Here is a 19,044-nt window from a genome sequence, read left to right as displayed (position 1 = left end):
GTTCAATATTCAAGTGTCTGTTTAACTGCGTCGTAGATTCCTAGAGTGGGCAGGCCATAAGGTTAGTGATCAGAGGAACGAGATAAAGGGCACTGGGCACTCACTTGCAACGTCGGGCAGAATGAATTGCTCGTAGCTCAATCCAGTATGTGTGCTCCACCCAGCAACTCGCTTGACGGGGGCTTCAAGACGTAAGAATGCACTATCCTGTATCGTGGATGCAACCTCTGCACCCACACCATAGTTGATCATACTCTCATGCACAACAATGGCTCGACCCGTTTTCTTGACACTGTTGATAACCGTTTGTCTGTCCCAGGGATATATAGTTCGCAGGTCAATAAGTTCCACACTGACACCCGGCATGGTCTTCTCAATGGCAGAGATAGCAGAAGAGCACAAGTAAAGAGGCTGTCCATAGGAAATGATAGTCAAATGCTTGCCAGGTTTGATAACTTCAGCCCTGCTGAGAGGGATGGTGTAGTACTCATTCGGGACATATTCCACGGCTGCACGGTAGAGGATCTTGGGCTCCATAAAAATCACTGGATCACTGTGCTCGAAGATAGAAGACAGAAGAAGTCCTTTTGCTTGAGCGGGGGATCGTGGCATGACTACTCGCAAGCCCGGAATATGCGCAAAGAGCGACTCTGGGGATTGAGAGTGGTAGCTAGTCCAGTCAATTAGCATACCATGTTATGTGGCACTCGGGTACAGCACAACGTACAGAGCACCGTGTCCAACCGCGCCACACGGCATGCGAATGACAAGACCCCCGACATTGATACCTGTCGCGCCCTCTCGATACCGAAACTTGGCCGCCTCATTTACAATCTGATCGAACGCTGGAAATACGTAGTCGGCAAATTGGATCTCGGCTATAGGCTTCATCCCTTCCGCTGCCGCCCCAATGGCAAACCCCACAATGCCCTGTTCTGTCAAGGGAGTGTTGAACACTCGATCCGACCCAAATTCTGTTTGAAGATCCATCGAGCACCGAAAAACACCACCAAATCCAACATCTTCGCCAAATACGATAGTTCGATCGGATTTGGCTAGTGCTGTCCGTAGTGCTGAATTGATCGCTTGGTAGAGATTGAGTCGTTTACTCGTGGCACCTGCCGGGTACTCTGATGTATTTGACAAAGAGGATGAAGTGTGATGTAAAATGGGGGTAGTTTTGTAGTCGATAGGTAGGTTCAGCTTTGCTGCCGGAGTGGGAGCTCCAGAGTAAAATCGACGAGGAGTTTGGGCGAGAAACCGCAAGGAAGTCCGAAAGGAGGCCATCTCTGGCTAAATTTATGGGATGTGAGCAGAATCTAAATACAGAAATTTCTTCTCCATAGGGATGGTTGCCTTTAAATCTATAAAATCTCCTTCTTGGTCATTGTCCGGGGCATTGCGCGGGGAAACCGCCGCGGATAGCCGAGATGATACAAACGGGGCAAACCAGCCAAACGAGTCAAATCGGACCGAAGACGAATGTGATGGGCAGCGCAGCATTTGATAAAAAATATTACATGCAACATAGCGTATCGAATATTTATGTAGCGTAGAATCATAAAGCATACAGCCATAGAGTCTCGAGGGTTGTGACTTACCTAGGTATATCCTGATTGTGTACTCTCTTCCAATGGATCCCGAGATCGGACTTGATCTTTTTTCTAATGTTATCTTTGTATGTAAAAGATGAAACCAGAGTTTGCTCGTCTTCTCTATAGAAAACATAGTGAAGTTTTAGACTGGGCAATCAATATCAAGCCTCACAAGCTTACTTCCCTCTCTAAAAGCCATTGGACTCACCCAACATATGTTTTTTTTTGTAGTGGTTTCTCGGATTTGAGTCGGACAAAGATTGGACGGACAATGACCTATCTTATCAGGGCTATCGCTCCGGACCCGTGACCTGTTTCCCCGGCCCACCAAAATTGTCATTTTTCCCAATGACTCAATCTTCCTTTTGTTTTATACTCCACGTTCTATACTAAGTCTTTTTGGATTTTACATTCAATTTCACACAATGGCACAGGGAAAGGTATCACTGATTTCTTCTGCACTACAGCTCCCTGCTCAGTTCCCAAACTCAATTCCCAAATTCTAACTTACACCACCCGCTCTCCACACTTTGTCTGACAGTTCAATCACACAGGTTTGCCTCGCCTACTCCGGCGGTCTCGATACCAGCTGTATCTGTATGAATATCATCGGTCAATTCATTCACCATTTACGAATACTAATACTGAACTACAGTGAAGTATCTCATCGAGGAGGGCTATGAGGTCGTCTGTTTCAGTAAGTCGCGATTCAATGTTGAATCATGATCAAGTGCTAATCTAAACTTAGTGGCCGATGTTGGCCAGGAAGGTAATTCAATTCTGTTTGAGATACCATTCAACACCGTTCTGATAACTATTCGCAGAGGACTTCGAGGCTGCCCGTGAGAAGGCCCTGAAGATTGGTGCTCTCAAGTGCGAGATTGTTGACATCCGCCGCGAGTTCATCGAGGAGCTTTGCTTCCCCGCAATTGCTTGCAACGCCGTCTACGAGAATGTCTACCTGCTCGGTACCTCGCTAGCTCGCCCCGTTATCGCTCGTGCCCAGATCGGTGTCGCCCAGGTACGCATCACTTTCCCGCCGGCAGAAAGATGTCATACTGACTCGAACCTAGCGCGAGGGCTGCTTCGCCGTCTCCCACGGCTGCACTGGAAAGGGTAACGACCAGGTCCGCTTCGAGCTTGCCTTCTACGCCCTCCAGCCTGACATTAAGGTCATTGCCCCGTGGCGCGACCCCGTCTTCTACGAGCGGTTCAAGGGCCGCCAGGACCTGCTCGACTACGCCGAGGAGAAGGGTATTCCCGTCACCTCTACCAAGTCTAAGCCCTGGTCTATGGATGAGAACCTTGCTCACTGCTCCTACGAGGCTGGCATCCTGGAGGACCCCGATACTACTCCTCCCGCCGACATGTGGAAGCTGACCCAGGACCCCCTGACCGCCCCCGATCAGCCCGAGGACTTCACTCTGTACTTCGAGAAGGGTGTCCCCGTCAAGCTTGAGTACACTGAGGCTGGCAAGCAGAAGGCTGTTACCGACTCCGTCGAGCTCTTCCTCACCGCTAACGCCATTGCCCGCCGTCACGGTGTTGGCCGTATCGACATCGTCGAGAACCGTTTCATCGGTATCAAGTCCCGCGGCTGCTACGAGACCCCTGGTCTCACCTGCTTGCGATCTGCCCATCTGTGAGTATTTTCTTTTGAACACGAGAGCTTGATGGCGCATAGCTAAGTTGTGTCCAGTGACCTTGAGGGTCTTGTCATGGACCGTGAAGTCCGCGCCCTCCGCGATTCTTTCGTAACCTACAACTACTCCAAGGTAAGCACGGTATTTCCGGTATTCGATTCTCTGAACTAACACATCCAGCTCCTGTACAACGGCATGTACTTCTCCCCCGAGCGCGAATTCCTCGAGTCTTCCATCACCGCCTCTCAAAAGTCCGTCAACGGCCAGGTTCGCTGCCGTGCTTACAAGGGCACCGTTTCCATCCTCGGTCGCTCCTCTGAGACTGAGAAGCTCTACGACATGAGCGAGTCCTCTATGGATGAGATTGGTGACTTCTCTCCAGCCGAGACCACTGGCTTTATCAACGTATCTGCCATTCGCCTCAAGAAGTACGGTCAGATGAAGGCCGCCGCTGGCGAGAGATTGTAATTCACGTCTTCCGAAGTATGACGTCACTTACAATTTTGAATGATTGGAATGCCAAATGTTGACCGTCCCTGGCTTCCTCGAGCCAGCCTGTCAAGTCTCAACATCCAATGTTTCACCAATGTGTGATGAATGGTAATGGGCTTGAAGTACTGTATAATGAACTAGAGAAAGTTTTCACAATATGGGAATCGGTATTAAAAAATGCAATGTGATGAATTGAACGATCCCATCTTTCTTTTAAATGTCCACGTATATTCGTGCCTCCTATAAAGGGAAGTAATTACATTTCTAAAATTATGTTCATTCGATTCCAGCTGGTTGATTGTAGCAACATCCGAGATATGAACAGGCGATGCATCGTATCGACAGCGCCTATAGATTCGCATTGGCCCTGATCTGTCCTTGATGTTCTGCCCACAGTTTAGCACATGATGACCAGAAATATAAGGGAACATACCATTCCATGTATCCAACGCCGCCTTCTCTGCGTCCCAACCCCAAAGAAACTCTTGAGTCCTACGATCCGACCACTTGTCGGGGTTATTTCCGCTGGCCGAAGCCTTAAACTGCGCGTCCCGGGCAATTTGCTCAGACCCATCGGGCAAATGCAATGTAACACGATTCTCTGATCCAGATTGCTGCACTGTCTCAGCACGCTTCTTCCGGGACCTTTCATAAATACTCAATGCATGCGGAATCTCTTCGCGTGATGAGATGGCCGATAAGACGACACCGAGTGCCGCAGCATCTTCAACAGCCTGAGCAGCACCTTGGGCAATATATGGACTAGACCAACCAGATTAGACTTGAAGCCAACTAGCCAAAATGTCACGGGTACATACAGCATAGGATGGCACGCGTCACCGATCAGAGCAACGGATCCCCGGATCCATGTCCTCAGCGGACGATGCAGACACAACTTCCACTCCAAGACTTCATTGTCATCGACCAGATCAAGGAGTTTCCGCACAGTGCTATTCCACCCATCATAGTTGTCAACCATAGCCTGCTTGGAACCCTTCGTGGTCCAAGACTCCTCAACGCCATGGCTATCGGGATGAAGCAGGACGACATTGTATAGCTCGTGCCTGCGCACAGGGTACGCGATAATATGGCGCGAAGGGCCAAGCCAACGAGTCGCATGCGGCTCGTCAATGAGCTTCTTCAATTCAGGATCCTTCTCCATAATGTGTCGGGGTAGCATAATGCGGTACGCCGCATCGCCAGTGGCAACTGCTTTAATAGTGGAGTCTTCGAGCAGGTGGTTACGAATAGTTGACTTGATACCGTCTGCACCTATTACCACGTCGCCACGGATGATTTCGCCGTTGGCTAGATCAACACTTGCTGGGAAGAACTGCACGGCTGTGACGGTTGAGTTCTCGCGCAGCTCAACATTGGGCAGGGCTAGAGCCCTGTCAATGATAGCATTGTGCAGGTCTGCGCGATGAATAACGACTTGTTGCCCGAATGTCTTGTTTACTGGCATTGTACCCAGAAGTTGGCTGTTGTCCCATCTTCGGACGTGAATGTGCTCTAGGACCACGTCTTGGGCGTGGATTAGGTCCGAGACGCCCCATCCTGATGCCGGTTAGCAAAGATGTTTTCTTCGCAGGAGGTTGACTGACGGTCAAATAGACGCAACATGTTTGGGGACACTTGAATTCCGGCTCCCACTTCCATGAGCTGTCATGAGTTGTTAGCTTTGCGTGAGATACCACGAATTTTAGACGACACATGCTTTCGGCGCAGCTTCAAGGACAGTGACATGATGTCCTCGACGACCTAGTGTGAGGGCGGCTGCCATACCACCGATGCCTAGTTCAATAATTATTATTCCAACCCTTTTCTCGAGCCTATGCTGCTTTTTCCGGCGTTAAGAAACAACATACCAGCACTACAGAACATCAGCCTAACAGTACTGGACTTTGAACCATGCACAACGGAGAACATACCCGACAACGATTACCTCCAAAGGTACTTTTGCCTTTGGGACATCCATTCGGAAACTTGCGCTATGAGAGAGGATGGGAGTGATATGTGATGACACAAAGACTTCGAAATGACAAGCTTCTGGTTGGCAAGCCAGGTCTAAGTACTCGAAAAAGTACTACCCCGAGTCTATTCGTTCAAGGAATTGCCGTTCCACCCGTTCCATAGACCTTGCTTCGGGGAAGGGAAAGATAAAAACTGGCTATTGCCGAAGAAAAATATCCAATTTCTCATTCCACGCTGCTTTAGCGCCTGCACCAATCCACATCTTACCATCCTCGGCTTTATCATACCGGAGGAGTTGAATTGGAGGCATCATTTTCTTACAGAATTTAGATTTTTGGCCAACGTAACGGCAATTCGCGGCTCCCAGCATAGATAGCTTCAAATACCGAATTTACAGATTGAAAGCAGGTTCGATATTGAGAACGAAATTTTCTTGAACCTCATCGTGAAAATGAGCGCAACAATCGTAATTGAAAATAAAAAGCCCATACTGATAATACCTGACTTGGTGGCGTGTCCTGCAACCCCGATCGCCTGTTCGTTGCCGACTGTTGGGTCCAGGATCAGCCAATGGGGGGAATTGGCATGCTGAATCTCCGGCTCTTTGAGAATCCTCCATCTGCCGACCACGTCAAATCATCGTCTTGGAGGACCCTCTGGGCTTCGTAACTTTGAATCCTATGGGGGCCGTTTTGGTCGCATATGGTGCACCCTGGCGACCTTCACGGCAGATGTTTGGTATGGGCATTGCCGATTATACATTGCTTTGGACTTGTTGGTTCAATAAGCATCTTGTTTGTTTAATGAGTACGGAGTACTCCGTATATTGTATGCATACTGTAGAGCTCTAGAAATAGACATCCAGGTAGGATACATTGAAGACATGGAGCTGTGTAGCTTCTCAAAACTCAGTTGTCAAGTCACTTGGCGAGGAATGCCTATGAAAAATATTGCAATCGAATCCTACAGCGTGGAACGATGGGCATTCTCCTGAAACGACAGTTGATCAGATCAACGACGGTTTCAGTTCCGCGAGCTTCATAGTCTTGCCTAGATAGAGTGCCTCACTCTGGGCTTGCGCGGAAGTATCCAGGAGTTTACCCTGTCGATCATCGCCTTTCTCTGAACATTTGCCGGATAGGTTAATGGAGGGGTTGGTTTGAATGGCTACAATTTCCAAAATAAAACAGGGAAAAGAGACCTAGCCTTAGAGTGCGAAAAAGAGATACCTCGATATGATTTGCCTTTGCACATCGAGCTAGACCTCGTCAATCACCAGTATGACACATGACCCATTTAGCTCCGAAGAGCTTCTTCGCAGCTTAGTGTCTATGCTCAGTACTTAGTCTCCCTATCACAGACAGCCAAATCCAATCATACCATTCTTCGTCTCAATCACGCGGACTTTCGAGCTGCGAGTCATAATCCAATACCCAGTCGGAGTGGGTCTCGTTGAGGTTACTGTAAATGATAGGAGATTGTGTTGTTGACCTTCTTTCTTTACTTAAAGAAAATCACTTTCCAGTGGAGGAACTCCAGAGATCCTTATCCGGTGTAAGTTAGCATAGCTCAAAGCTGATATCTACTCAGACCTAGACTGCCACACGGTATGCTATGTACGTGTCCAGTCGGTTATTTGGATCAACCTGCTTAATGTGGAGGCTCGATAGTCGTGGTCCTTTTGGTTAGAAATCGATGACCCTAATGATCTGCACCAATGGCTGGCAATTGATAGATGAGATGGACATGCATTTGAGGTATAAATCAAGAACGAAGGACTCGTAGTAAAACATTTAGGATGGAAGATATCCGATTTGAAAGTGTGTGATTTAGAAAATTTTTTTTTTCTGGTCGGGTGGAAAATACTGCAGATGCCACCAAACGCCAAATATGCTTGCGTGAAGGGATTGTATCTCTGAAAGCAGTTAAAAGAAGAAGAGGCGGAAGACTGGTAGAAGAACGTTAGAAAGATAACAGAAAAGCAGACGACAACCATGTCCAAAAGATGTAGAATGAGTGGAAGTGACGCTTTAGATTTGTGTCGTCGTAAGAAGCGTTGTATGGATCAAAGTGACTGCATGAACCGTTTGAAGTGCATATCCACTCGTAAATGACATTAGTGGAGGGTAGAGAGATGTGTATTTACAAACTGGGATTCTGTCGGATGACGAGGGCTGTGAGGTCAAGAGGAAGAGGTAAACATAAGTCGTAGGCGGCTGGGACCTTTCTTTTTCTCCTTGGGCCGTTTCTCGGACTCGGAGACATGGGTGCTGTGTTTAGATGAGGTGCGACTAGGACCTCTGCCTGGTGCTCTACTAGGCGCTCTGCTGGGGTCCTTTGATGGCGCCTTGGACCTGGAGGAGCTTCGTCCGAAGAATCCACTCGGCGCCTCTGAAGGGGCTTTTGATCTCTGTTCGTGTCGCTCTGACGGTGCATGTGTCGGAGCCAGGGTGGTGCGTGAACGACGGGAGCGACGGGACGAGGCGACCGAGGCATCTTCATCGAATTTGAAACGCGGATCCCGTCGCGCACGAGCAGTCGTCACATCGATGCCTGACATGGCCGCTGCGGTGGGTGTGATGAATTCGCCATCAACAGATGTCCCAACGCTGTAGACTTGTTCATCAGCTACACCGCGTCTCCACATCTCAACAGAGCTGAGATCTTCTGTGTTGAACTCGATCATTTCTTCCATTTCTGCTTCCAGTTCCATTTCCGTTTCAGCGGGCTTTCCCTCGTCTCCGGTAGCGCCAGCTCTGATTTTTTGGATGATCTTATAACCTCCAAACATGACCACCGTCACGCCTATGCCGACTCCAGCAGCGATAAGGAATTGAGGACTGGCGAGAAGAGCGAAGACGACAGGCGCGGCTGACTTGAGCGTGGTTAATGCGGCAGGGGCCATCTTGCTTCCCAGGTTGCTGATCTCCGCTAGAGTCAAGGCGACGGCGGCCATAGCTTGTGGGTTCTTCTGGAGATGGGCGATGGCGGCGGTAGCACCTTGTTGCATACAATGTGCTTCCTCGAGGAGCCATTCTGCCCGGTTGACAAGACTATCGAGCTGTTGTTGGTCGTCTTTCGGCTCTGGGGGACTGTATCGAGACAAGGCTGCATGAGAGGCGTCCCCATATGCAAGATCCATGTCGATATGCGCATCGGTTCTGAACCGAGTCGTTGATGAGCGAGCGTCATGATCTGGGACCGACAAATCGTGATTGGTATGATGGCGGGCGAGAGTCTGCGGGGGCTCATAAGGAGAGTCCTGCCACGATACAGCTGTCTGCTCATCATCATAGGCAGACGAAGCGCAATGACTACGGCCGCTGTGGTGTCTAGATCGAGTCCCACGACTTCGTCGAGATGCGGCTACTGAGGGCGCGTCATCAATCTGATAGTTGGCGAGTCCTTGAAGTGCTTGTTGCTCCGCAATCTTTGCATTGCGTTCTGATTGGAAGGCGGACTTGTGCTCACGATAGACGTTTTTGGCGTGGCTGAAAACACCCAATAGGTGCCTGGTCTAGTACTGGTCAGAATGCGGGGTTGGGCGTCCGCTGGATATTGAACTTACCGTGCTCACAACTTGGCCAGACTTGTCAATCACAGCAATTGTTTGACCTAAGGGCGCCATGGCAAATAGCAAGTCGTTGCGATGACCTTACCGAAAATCAGTCATCAGATGGTCGAGATCGACGGCCGACAAGACAAGGAAGCGGTGTAGGGTTTAAAAAGTGGTTTACAGGAAAAATGTCCGGGGTATAGATCAAGACTTGGAAGAATCAAGCAGGGTATAAAAGAACAAGCTTGACACAGCCGTGGAAATTTCTCGGTTAAGATCAGGACTTTATCAGCGCAAAAAGTCCGATCGGAGGCGTCCCAATGAGGGTTTAAGGCGATAGAGAAGTGATGCGGAACCGGGAGGCTGGGGATCAAGCGTATCCACGTTGGCCAAATCAACAGGGCCAGAGCAACAGGGCCGGGTTGCAGAAGCTATGCTCCGTTGCGCAGAGTCATTGGGTGCCACTTTACAAAGCAGACACGTATCACTGGGCCCCGTAGGCTCAATGAGCTCACACCACATATCACACTTGAAAGCTGTTGGGCGCCCAAGCCGATCTTTGCGTCTGTATGTTGTGTGTGCGGAGACCCAGAAGAGAATTTCCAGGGCAATGGAGATCACGATATTATATTTAGATGCATTGGAGGCAAGAAATGGAAAAGAAACGATCCTAGCTCCCTGACAATCATAATCCGTAATGACATTTCACCAGCTGTTAGACTATGGAAGGTGAGCCCAGGTGAGCCCAGATGCAAAGAGCGGTGACATCTGACGTCTGATTGGCCGATGGGGTCACCGCCACTGTGGCTTTTGTCATCCTTATGTCAGCTATGTCAGCCATGTGTGGCAGTGCTAAGCCTTAGCCTTAAAATTGTGACGGCTTGATGGCTACAACATACGGAGTACCAAGACTTAATTTCTTCTGTTTCTCCAGGAATATCTATTGCATATCTCCTTAATGGAAGGATCTTCCTGTAATGATGATATTAAGATCAAAATTGCGTGATAACGGTTGTATCACTTGATTCTGAATCTCCCCTAGACACATTGATCACACATGGGCACCTGCAGGCCAACATTTCTAGTCCAGTACTGAAGAATGAAAGCCATCAGGGGCATTACCCAGTATGTTGTATATGCTCGGACACGGTCCTACAACATACGTATCTCGTTCTTATCAATTGAGGAGTTCCAGAATTTCAAGATTGGAGTGCAGATCACCGTCGGTGTACACTTCATTGTTCTTTTCCACATTGGACCGTTTCATTGATGCTCCAGACTCAACCTAAATCTTTCCTGAATCAATCCTAAATCCCTATATCATGGTCGTCTGTCGCCCCAGTACCCCTTTAGCACGCTTATTGTGGGAGCCAAGGTGCGTCTCATTGTAATGAATTCCAAGAATATTCCACCTCCAATGAATGGACATGCGACCGTGGTATAGACAAGTCAAACCCAATTAATCCGACAACTGATTCTTTTCCCTGTATAGAAGGACTTGTTGCCGAGATCAAAGGGATGCTAGGGATGGTGAGTCAAATACTTTGTCGATGGTGCAATATCTTCCTACTGTTATGATCTTTTTTTTGTTTTTTTTGCCCCCGTGCCGCCTTGATGATTCATATTCCTTTCCCTTCCTTCATTGTGGATTCAAATTTTGTTTGGGAATCTCTTCAACCTCAAAAAGCGAGAACAAAAAACAAAACAGAATGAAGTGAATCCGGGAGATTTCCAGTGTTCTGTTTGGTTGATTTTTGAAGCGGAGAGATTCCGAGAACACCAACATCACTTCACTCTCCGCCGTGAAAACCATTGCAAATTGCCAAAACAAATCGAACTGATTATGGATTTAGTCGAATCAGAAAGCATCTCTGAGGAGGATCAAAAAAGCTGGGACTCTGATTCTCGAGTTGATGCCGATGCCCTTCCAAATAGTGACTGCGGCATCGGCCACCGCGTGCTCGCCAGTCGCTCCGTTCTCGCTCTGGCGGTTGACGAACAGTGTGTTTTTGCTGGTCTGCAAGGAGGAGATATTGTTGTAAGTTTTAAACTTCGATTCGTTCAAGATGTCTACGGTAGTGTTCTCTTACCGAGGCTGATCGGTTCATTAGGCGTGGTCCCTTGAAACCTATGATCTCGTGGCATCCGTCCACGCACACAAAGAGAGTGTGTTAGGCCTCTATCTCTCTGAAGATGGAAACTTACTCTTTTCAAGCGGGGGTGACTCCGTGGTCAATGTGAGTCATGCAAATGAAGAATCTAAGAAACCGGGATTAATGACGCGGACAGGTGTGGTCCACGCGAACATTTGAACGTCTCTACTCGATTTATTCACACCACGACGTGGGTGATCTATTTACAGTAGTGTATTCGTCGGACAACAAAACTATTTACTGTGGTGCGCAGAACACAAGTATCCAGGTACCTGACCCTTGTTTGCGCCTCCATTCAGCAAAAATTTTAACTCGAATAGTGGTGTGATCTCTCCGAGGAAGGGTTAACATTGAACCAAGCATCATCAGCCCATCCATCTAAACGGACACATCGCTTCTTTGATTCCCGAGGGCCGGACGGCACTCGTACTTCAGGATCATCGGATGGTGCCCTCTCTGACGGTGGTCGTGTGCTGAGCTTCAAGCGAGACCACCATAAGCTCTTCGCGCATCATGGCTATGTCTACTGTATGCTCCTAGTCAAAGGCCTGGTTGAGACCGCTCCTGCTGAGGAGGCTCTTTTGACTGGCGCGGGCGATGGTGTGGTGAAGTTATGGCGCCTAGGTCAAGATCCTGGCGCGGCTCCATCCCAAATTGCCAAGCTGCAGAATGGAGATGCTGTGTTGAGTGTTGCCGTTGAGGGACCACTACTATACTGTGGTTTGGCTGGCGGCGCCCTTAACATTTGGAATTTGGACTCTCAGCAGCTCGTTAAGCGGATAACTAGACACGCTGGGGATCTGTGGGCTGTGCATGTCATTCAGGGCATCGCTATCTGTGGTGACTCTAGTGGAACGGTCAAGGTATGCACTGATCTAGATTTCTGTGGCTTTTGTATCGACTTCCGCTGACTTATGCAAGAAATTTAACTCCCGATTCGAAGAGGTCGGTGGCTGGGTTGCTCACGAGGGCACTATGCTCGCCTCAGCTGCCGGACGGTTCAAGGATCGCCGGATCTATGCCACTGGTGGAAATGACAACTCAGTAGGTATCTGGGATTTGACCGAGTTCTTCATGACCCAAGAAGAGCTGCCTCCGATTAGTAACGGTACGTCCCAAATAGACCATTCGCGTCAAACACTCGCTAAATTTTACCCAGACGAAATGGTCAACAGTCTTGCAAAATTCGTCTCTTTCAAGACCATTTCGGCAAGTCCCAAATTCGCTGGCGAATGCAACCAGGGTGCTGCTTTCCTTCGACGACACTGCAACTACCTCGGTGCCAAGACCAAGCTCCTCACTACTGGTCAAGACACCAACCCCATTGTTTTTGCTAGATTTAACGCTACCTCACCCAACAAGGTGGACAAGACTATCCTCTTCTATGGCCATTATGACGTTGTGGGTGCAGAGACGAACCGACCCAAGTGGAGGACAGATCCTTATCAGCTCACTTCCATCAACGGATTCCTGTACGGCCGTGGTGTCTCGGATAATAAAGGACCCATTCTGGCATCCCTGTATGCCGCGGCGGATCTTGCCCGGACGAAGACCTTGCGATGCAACGTTGTTTTCCTTATTGAGGGCGAAGAAGAGTCCGGATCTCAAGGGTTCCACGAGACAGTTCGCGAGCACAAGGCTCAGATTGGACCCATCGACTGGGTTCTACTAGCCAACAGTTATTGGCTTGATGACTATAACCCGTGCTTAACTTACGGGCTACGCGGTGTCGTGCATGCCAACTTGGTCGTTACAAGCGAACACCCTGACCTTCACAGTGGCATCGACGGTAGCACATTGCTGGACGAACCAGTTAAGGACATTGCTATGCTTCTGTCCACAATCGTGGGAAGAAAAGGCAAGATCAATCTGCCTGGATTCCACGATGCCGTCAGGCCTCTCACAGACGCCGAGCAGAAGCGATTCGAGGCTATTGCCGATGTATTACTTCTGCAGCACCCGGAGATCCCCAACAGCCAGGCGCTGATCAAGTCCCTGATGCATCGCTGGCGTGAACCCGCCTTGACTGTGCACTCGGTGGAGGTACCGGGAAGCAAGAACGCCACGACCATCGCACGCCGAGCCAAAGCAACCCTATCGATCCGTATCGTACCGGATCAGCACGCCGACGAAGTCGCAGCCGACCTCACCGCCTTTGCTCAAGAGCAATTTGCGCTGCTCGACTCACAAAACGACCTCACAGTCGAGATTACCGGTAAATCCGACGCCTGGCTCGGAGATCCAGATAACGAAATCTTTGCCACGTTATCAGAGGCAATCACCGCAGCGTGGTCTCCGGCTCAAGAGGATCCGAAACGCCACTATCCGCCCATCCCGCAATCCTCAAGTACTCTCCCAGCGACCAAGCCCAAACCCAGAGCGGGCCCACTCCCTGAACTCCACCGCAAAGACTCCGACGAAAGTCTGGCCTCGCACGTTGAGCGGGTAATCACATCGACAACGACCTCATCAGCGGGCAAGGAAGCCGCGCGCAAACGGTCCACGCAAACGGCCGCCACAGTGCCCACCTCCTCCACCCTCACACAAGCCACACCGACGTCGTCTGAGGAGTCAGTCGCCTTGCCAATTCGGGCCACGTCGGCTCCAGATGCCAAACATCCTACGACAAATGGACCAGCCATTGCATCCAGTGCCGCCAAAGTGAAACCGATGTTCATCCGTGAGGGCGGGTCCATCCCGACAATCCGGTTTTTGGAAAAGGAATTTTCGGCCCCGGCCGCTAACTTGCCTTGTGGACAGGCCAGTGACAACGCCCACTTGGATAACGAGCGTATGCGGGTGGAGAACTTGTATAAAAGCCGGGAGATTTTCCGGTATGTGTTTGCTAACTTGGTGGATAAGTCTTGAGTGGTGTCAAGGCTTTCTTCTTCTTTTTTTTAGGGTCTCATTTTGTAAAATTATCTCTTCAATTGCAATTTTGATGTGCAATTTTTTTTCCAGCGCTTGTCTTTCTTTCCGGTGACACTCATTATGTCTGGAATTCTCCAGACCGATAGTTTATAGCCTCCGTAGACTCATCACCATAGTATCCACGTTCCAGATTGGCTTCCAATGAACGCTTAATACCATCTTCCGTAAAGGGGAAAGATAACGTCCCGAAGCGGGTCATCTCACCGTTTCCCCATATCTAGGTACTCCACTGCTCCTTATTCCAAGGCTGTCTCGCACCATCCCGTGTCCCTGCATGGAGGTTGTCTGGTCCCGAAGCCGACGAGCCGTTGGGCTTTGTAGTCGGTGTACGGCGTACGCCCACTTCCGATGTACGATCTTAGGAAAATATTTGCCGTTCCAATTCATCGTAATACTATCCAAAGGTGTCTCGTATAAACGCAGCTGCCCTTTCTCCACAGGAAAGCCAATGCTGGGTTTGATGCATTGGCCAGGAAGTAGCTAGCCTGGAATAAACTCGGTTCTAAGCCGAATAGGGGGTTCGATACATGATGCTGGCTTTGTTGAACAGAGGGAATTCCACACAGACCCAACAGAGTCCACTACTAAGATCTCGGAAGAGTATTGGATAGGTCAATCCTGTGTTCGATCGTGGCCCGGGGGCGTGTACTAGTGCAAGGTTATTCTGTGGGGATCGGGGCTAGAAGTCTGGTTTTCTTTGTGCGCTGGCCTGGAGGTTGATATGATATGTAAGTAAGAACGATCTTTCGATCAACACCCTATGAGTATATCTGTTGAGATCAGAGATATAAAAAAGGTGTCAGTCACCTTGAATTCCTACCGAACCAAAGACCTTGTTTGTGTTTCCACTTTCCATCTCCCAAAATGAATTCCCTTCCGTTTCAGAAATTTCTCTCCAGTCTGTTTGGGCTTTTCCAGAGCTTGATCAAGATGGGTGGTATCTCGCATCCAATTTACATGCTGGATCGAAACGAGGCGGAGACTAAACGGTAAGGGTGGACTCTTCCTACTGGACTTTTTCCAGGCCATTTCACCATGTTACATTTGACCATCTTTGAACACTATTTCAAGCATTCCATTTTCTGAAATATGAAAGAGGTTTTGAATCTTCCCTGTCACAAATTTGTGGGAACCCTTGTAGGGGTTCCGACCCGACAGTTCGGGTGAGCCCCCTTAGGGCTGGCGCTAATGTCTCATACAACATAGTCTCAATGACCAGCATCGCTTTCTCGTCGAGCTCTCCAATCTCATTCATCCGTCAATTCCAAGAGACCTTACCGCAGTCGCTGATTTGGGCACGGGCACAGGGTATCTTCCTCTTCCTCTTCTAAAGATAATATGAAGCGATCCAACCTCGGTCACACAGAAGCTAACGCAGGACAGCATTTGGCTCCAAGATGTTGCCAATCTCCTACCTAATAAGTCAGTGTACCTCCACGGCTTCGACATCTCTTCAACCCAATACCCACAACGCCACGAGATCCCACGATCTGGCCAAAAGCCAATTCCACTCACCGTTCACGACGCACTGCACCCCTTTCCAGCAGAGCACCGTGGCCGATATGACCTCGTTCACATCCGACTCTTAACAGCCGGCCTGAAACAAGCTGACTACACCAGAGTGCTCGCCAACGCGCGGGCTTTACTCAGTATGCTTTTCTGTCCCGTCCTTTCTCTTCCTTTTTCCCTCATGTCCAAAGGATATCTCCTGTCAACAATAAACCTAAACCTAACAACTACAGAACCAAACGGCTGGATCCAATGGGAAGAAGTCGACCACACAGCCTTCTGCACAGACGCGGTACTAGAGCCCGCAGCGATAACTCGACTGCGGGAATGTGTGATTGAAGCTATGCTGAAACTGGGTCTGTGGCCGTTCGCCCCCCAGCGTGTGTACGACGTGATTCATACATCTGGATTCACCGACGTCGTTCGTGAGACTTACACAACGGCTGGGAAGAAATATCTGCGACCTACTGCGCAGATATGGGTTGCGGGTGTGATGCGTGCGCTGGTGCCGCCTTCGATGGTTGTTATTGGTCAAGCTGAGGATACCAGGCAGGCGCGTGGGATTACTGAGAAGTTGATTGGCGAGTTTGAGGCTCATTGTGAGTCTGCTACGGCGCTGGTTAACTTTGGCGTTACGGTTGGTAGACGGGCGGATTGATCTTTGGGTTTGTATTGGGGTCGATTTTTTTTTCGAGGTTTTGGTTGACTTTGTTTTCGTTGGAATTCACACTGAGGTAGGTGGCTTTTACAATGAAATCGTGTGTTCTTTGTACCCTTTAATCTCTCATTCAAGATCTCTCATCTCGCCATCTCTTACTAAACATACGAAACGGACTAAAAAATCTGTCTTTCCTGCCTTTTTTTTTTTTTTTTTTTTTTTCTTAACCCGCAAGCCCAAGTGCCCCACCAAACGGAGAGGGAAAAAAAAAAGAATTTCGAATCGTCAACTTCCAAAATTAGAACTTCACTCCAGGTTTACCAGCAATGGCAGAATCAATGGAAATCCAAGAAGCCCCCAAAGGGCGAAGCAAAGTCCAAGTTAGCGCAATAATGATAGCACTTTCAGTAAGATCCCGGGGACACGAAACTCAACCTCCATATTTCGCCTACTAATTTCCCATTTAGTTGTCGATGTTCATTGCCGCATTGGATCAAACGATCATGGCAACAGCGATCCCAACCATTGCAGCGTACTTCCACTCTTCTTCTGGGTATACGTGGATTGGCGGAGCATATCTTCTCAGCTCCGCCGCCAGCGCATGTATCTGGGCCAAGCTGTCGGACATCTGGGGACGGAAACCGATCTTGCTTTTGGCGGTTGGATGGTTTTTCCTCAGCTCCATTCTTTGTGCTGCTTCTACAAGCATGGAGATGTTGATCGCCGGTCGAGCCTTGCAGGGTGTCGCTGGTGGTGGTTTGCTCCAGCTCGTGACGATTATCATTTCGGATTTGTTCAGTGTCCGGTAAGAGAGACTTTGCTGATCTGCCCGCAGATCTTGGTTGTCTATCCCTGCGATGAAGGGGATTTTGCTGATCCTCGCAACAGACACCGCAGTCTATATCTCGGCCTAATGGAGGTCATGTGGGCGTTTGCTGGTGGGGTTGGACCCTTACTTGGCGGTGCATTCAGTCAGTCAGTCACTTGGAGATGGACTTATTGGATCAATCTACCGATCTCGGGAGTGACGTTCGTGCTCCTTTTCTTTTTCTTGGATGTGCACAACCCACAGACGAAAATCATGGATGGCGTCCGCGCCATTGACTGGTTCGGCAGTCTCTCGGTTCTGGGTCTTACTCTCATGCTTTTACTGGGATTGGATTTCGGGGGCGAGACCTTCGCCTGGAAATCCCCCCAGGTCATCTGTCTGATTGTCTTTGGGTCTCTATGTTCTTTGCTGTTCGTCTACAGCGAGAAGAAACTAGCCAAATATCCCTTGATGCCGATGGACATCTTCACTCGATTCTCCAATATTGCTACCTTGCTCGTAGCGTTTGCACATGGTTTTGTCAGTCTCTTCATCTCTTGGGTCACCCTCAACCACTAACAAATCTGTAGGTCTTCATCGCCGGGGAATACTACATTCCTCTCTACCTACAATCCGTGCATGGCTCCTCGCCAATGGGCTCCGGTGTCCTCATTCTCCCGCTAGTCGTGATGGAAGCATTCTCCGGCATGTTCACTGGCGCAATCATCCATCGCACCGGTCGATACCTCGAACTCATCTGGATCGGCCTGGTCCTAATGACCATCGGAAATGGACTCTACATCCACCTCGGTGTGGGATCCTCCGTCGGCGAGATAGTCGGGTACCAGATTGTCAGCGGTCTCGGTGCCGGATTCCTCTTCCAAACACCTATCATCGCCATCCAGGCCAAGGTCTCCCAGGAAGATACCGCGACCGCAACGGCAACAATCGGGTTCATTCGCAACATGGCGACCGCAGCTTCTATTGTCATTGGCGGCGTCGTCTTCCAGAATAGTATGGGCCAGAAAAAGTCCAGCTTGTTGGCTTCCGGTATGTCGACTAGCATGGCGGCCCAGATGTCTGGAGATTCGGCTGCTGCGAGTATCGAGTCGATCAAATTCATTACCGATCCCGAGCAGTTGCTAGCTGTTCGGGAGGCTTTTGCTTGGAGTTTGAGAAATATGTGGATTCTTTATACATGCATGTCTGCTGTTGGAGTCTTTTTTTCGGCTTTTATTCTCAAGACTAAGTTGGCCAAGGAGCATGTTGAGACTAAGACGGGATTGAACGTTGAGAAGACGCCGGTCGTCGAGCAGAATGCACATAGCGTATAGATTCCTGACCATGTACTTATCTGTTGAAATGATCTTGTTCTTCTCTTCTGTCGTTTTTGTGCCCATGAGGGTTGAAACAAATCCGAGGGAACAAATGGGAAGCTGAAACCACTTCAAGGTGGATCTTACAGGAAACTACCCGGGCAAACTGTTGTAGTCCTTTTGGCACTCCTGTTTTGGTCTTGATGGCTTTTCAGTTGCTCGTTTCAAGATTCTTTTCTTCGATATTTCACCTGTTATTGGCCTAGCTACAAAGACATCGACTTTGTATGAAAAGAATGCAAGAGGCCAATTGACATGAGTGGCAAAAAAAGGGTATACTGTAGGTCGAACTTGAACGGACAAACCGGCAGTGATAGATTGCCATAGTTGGATGGATTCAGATCAAGAT

General features: G+C 49.2%; 7 protein-coding genes across 7 annotated transcripts; 4 read left to right on the top strand and 3 right to left on the bottom strand.

Annotated features, from left to right (window-relative positions):
- Positions 1-2: 2 nt before the first annotated feature.
- Pdw03_3489 (3-methyl-2-oxobutanoate dehydrogenase, putative) lies at positions 3-1,503 on the bottom strand (the record flags this gene model as incomplete). Its single annotated transcript, XM_014676650.2, has 4 exons — positions 3-40; positions 105-670; positions 728-1,293; positions 1,357-1,503. The coding sequence occupies 4 exons, from the start codon at positions 1,501-1,503 to the stop codon at positions 3-5; spliced, it is 1,317 nt and encodes a 438-aa protein (XP_014532136.2).
- Positions 1,504-2,020: 517 nt separating this feature from the next.
- On the top strand, positions 2,021-3,706 carry Pdw03_3488 (Argininosuccinate synthase; the record flags this gene model as incomplete). Its single annotated transcript, XM_014676651.1, has 8 exons — positions 2,021-2,035; positions 2,150-2,192; positions 2,251-2,292; positions 2,344-2,364; positions 2,420-2,616; positions 2,669-3,237; positions 3,295-3,370; positions 3,419-3,706. The coding sequence occupies 8 exons, from the start codon at positions 2,021-2,023 to the stop codon at positions 3,704-3,706; spliced, it is 1,251 nt and encodes a 416-aa protein (XP_014532137.1).
- A 372-nt stretch (positions 3,707-4,078) lies between these two features.
- Positions 4,079-5,708, bottom strand: Pdw03_3487 (Monooxygenase, FAD-binding; the record flags this gene model as incomplete). Its single annotated transcript, XM_066100504.1, has 7 exons — positions 4,079-4,116; positions 4,164-4,492; positions 4,549-5,287; positions 5,335-5,392; positions 5,448-5,524; positions 5,599-5,603; positions 5,662-5,708. The coding sequence occupies 7 exons, from the start codon at positions 5,706-5,708 to the stop codon at positions 4,079-4,081; spliced, it is 1,293 nt and encodes a 430-aa protein (XP_065955904.1).
- Positions 5,709-7,886: 2,178 nt separating this feature from the next.
- Positions 7,887-9,332, bottom strand: Pdw03_3486 (mfs general substrate transporter; the record flags this gene model as incomplete). Its single annotated transcript, XM_014676653.1, has 2 exons — positions 7,887-9,221; positions 9,273-9,332. The coding sequence occupies 2 exons, from the start codon at positions 9,330-9,332 to the stop codon at positions 7,887-7,889; spliced, it is 1,395 nt and encodes a 464-aa protein (XP_014532139.1).
- A 1,771-nt stretch (positions 9,333-11,103) lies between these two features.
- On the top strand, positions 11,104-14,281 carry Pdw03_3485 (WD repeat protein; the record flags this gene model as incomplete). The annotated part of the gene is made up of 6 exons (XM_014676654.1): positions 11,104-11,298; positions 11,372-11,497; positions 11,550-11,681; positions 11,734-12,276; positions 12,335-12,521; positions 12,573-14,281. 6 exons carry the CDS (start codon positions 11,104-11,106, stop codon positions 14,279-14,281), a joined length of 2,892 nt encoding a protein of 963 aa, XP_014532140.1.
- Positions 14,282-15,208: 927 nt separating this feature from the next.
- Pdw03_3484 (MFS transporter, putative) lies at positions 15,209-16,511 on the top strand (the record flags this gene model as incomplete). Its single annotated transcript, XM_014676655.2, has 4 exons — positions 15,209-15,333; positions 15,551-15,652; positions 15,728-15,993; positions 16,087-16,511. The coding sequence occupies 4 exons, from the start codon at positions 15,209-15,211 to the stop codon at positions 16,509-16,511; spliced, it is 918 nt and encodes a 305-aa protein (XP_014532141.2).
- Positions 16,512-16,903: 392 nt separating this feature from the next.
- On the top strand, positions 16,904-18,653 carry Pdw03_3483 (MFS transporter, putative; the record flags this gene model as incomplete). The annotated part of the gene is made up of 4 exons (XM_066100503.1): positions 16,904-16,918; positions 16,979-17,316; positions 17,400-17,859; positions 17,910-18,653. 4 exons carry the CDS (start codon positions 16,904-16,906, stop codon positions 18,651-18,653), a joined length of 1,557 nt encoding a protein of 518 aa, XP_065955903.1.
- Positions 18,654-19,044: the final 391 nt, after the last annotated feature.

This window comes from Penicillium digitatum, chromosome 1 (assembly GCF_016767815.1).
Source record: "Penicillium digitatum chromosome 1, complete sequence".
Classification (NCBI taxonomy): domain Eukaryota; kingdom Fungi; phylum Ascomycota; class Eurotiomycetes; order Eurotiales; family Aspergillaceae; genus Penicillium; species Penicillium digitatum.
The sequence above is the reverse complement of the archived record's forward strand: the minus strand, read 5'-3'. Positions and strand labels throughout refer to the sequence as shown.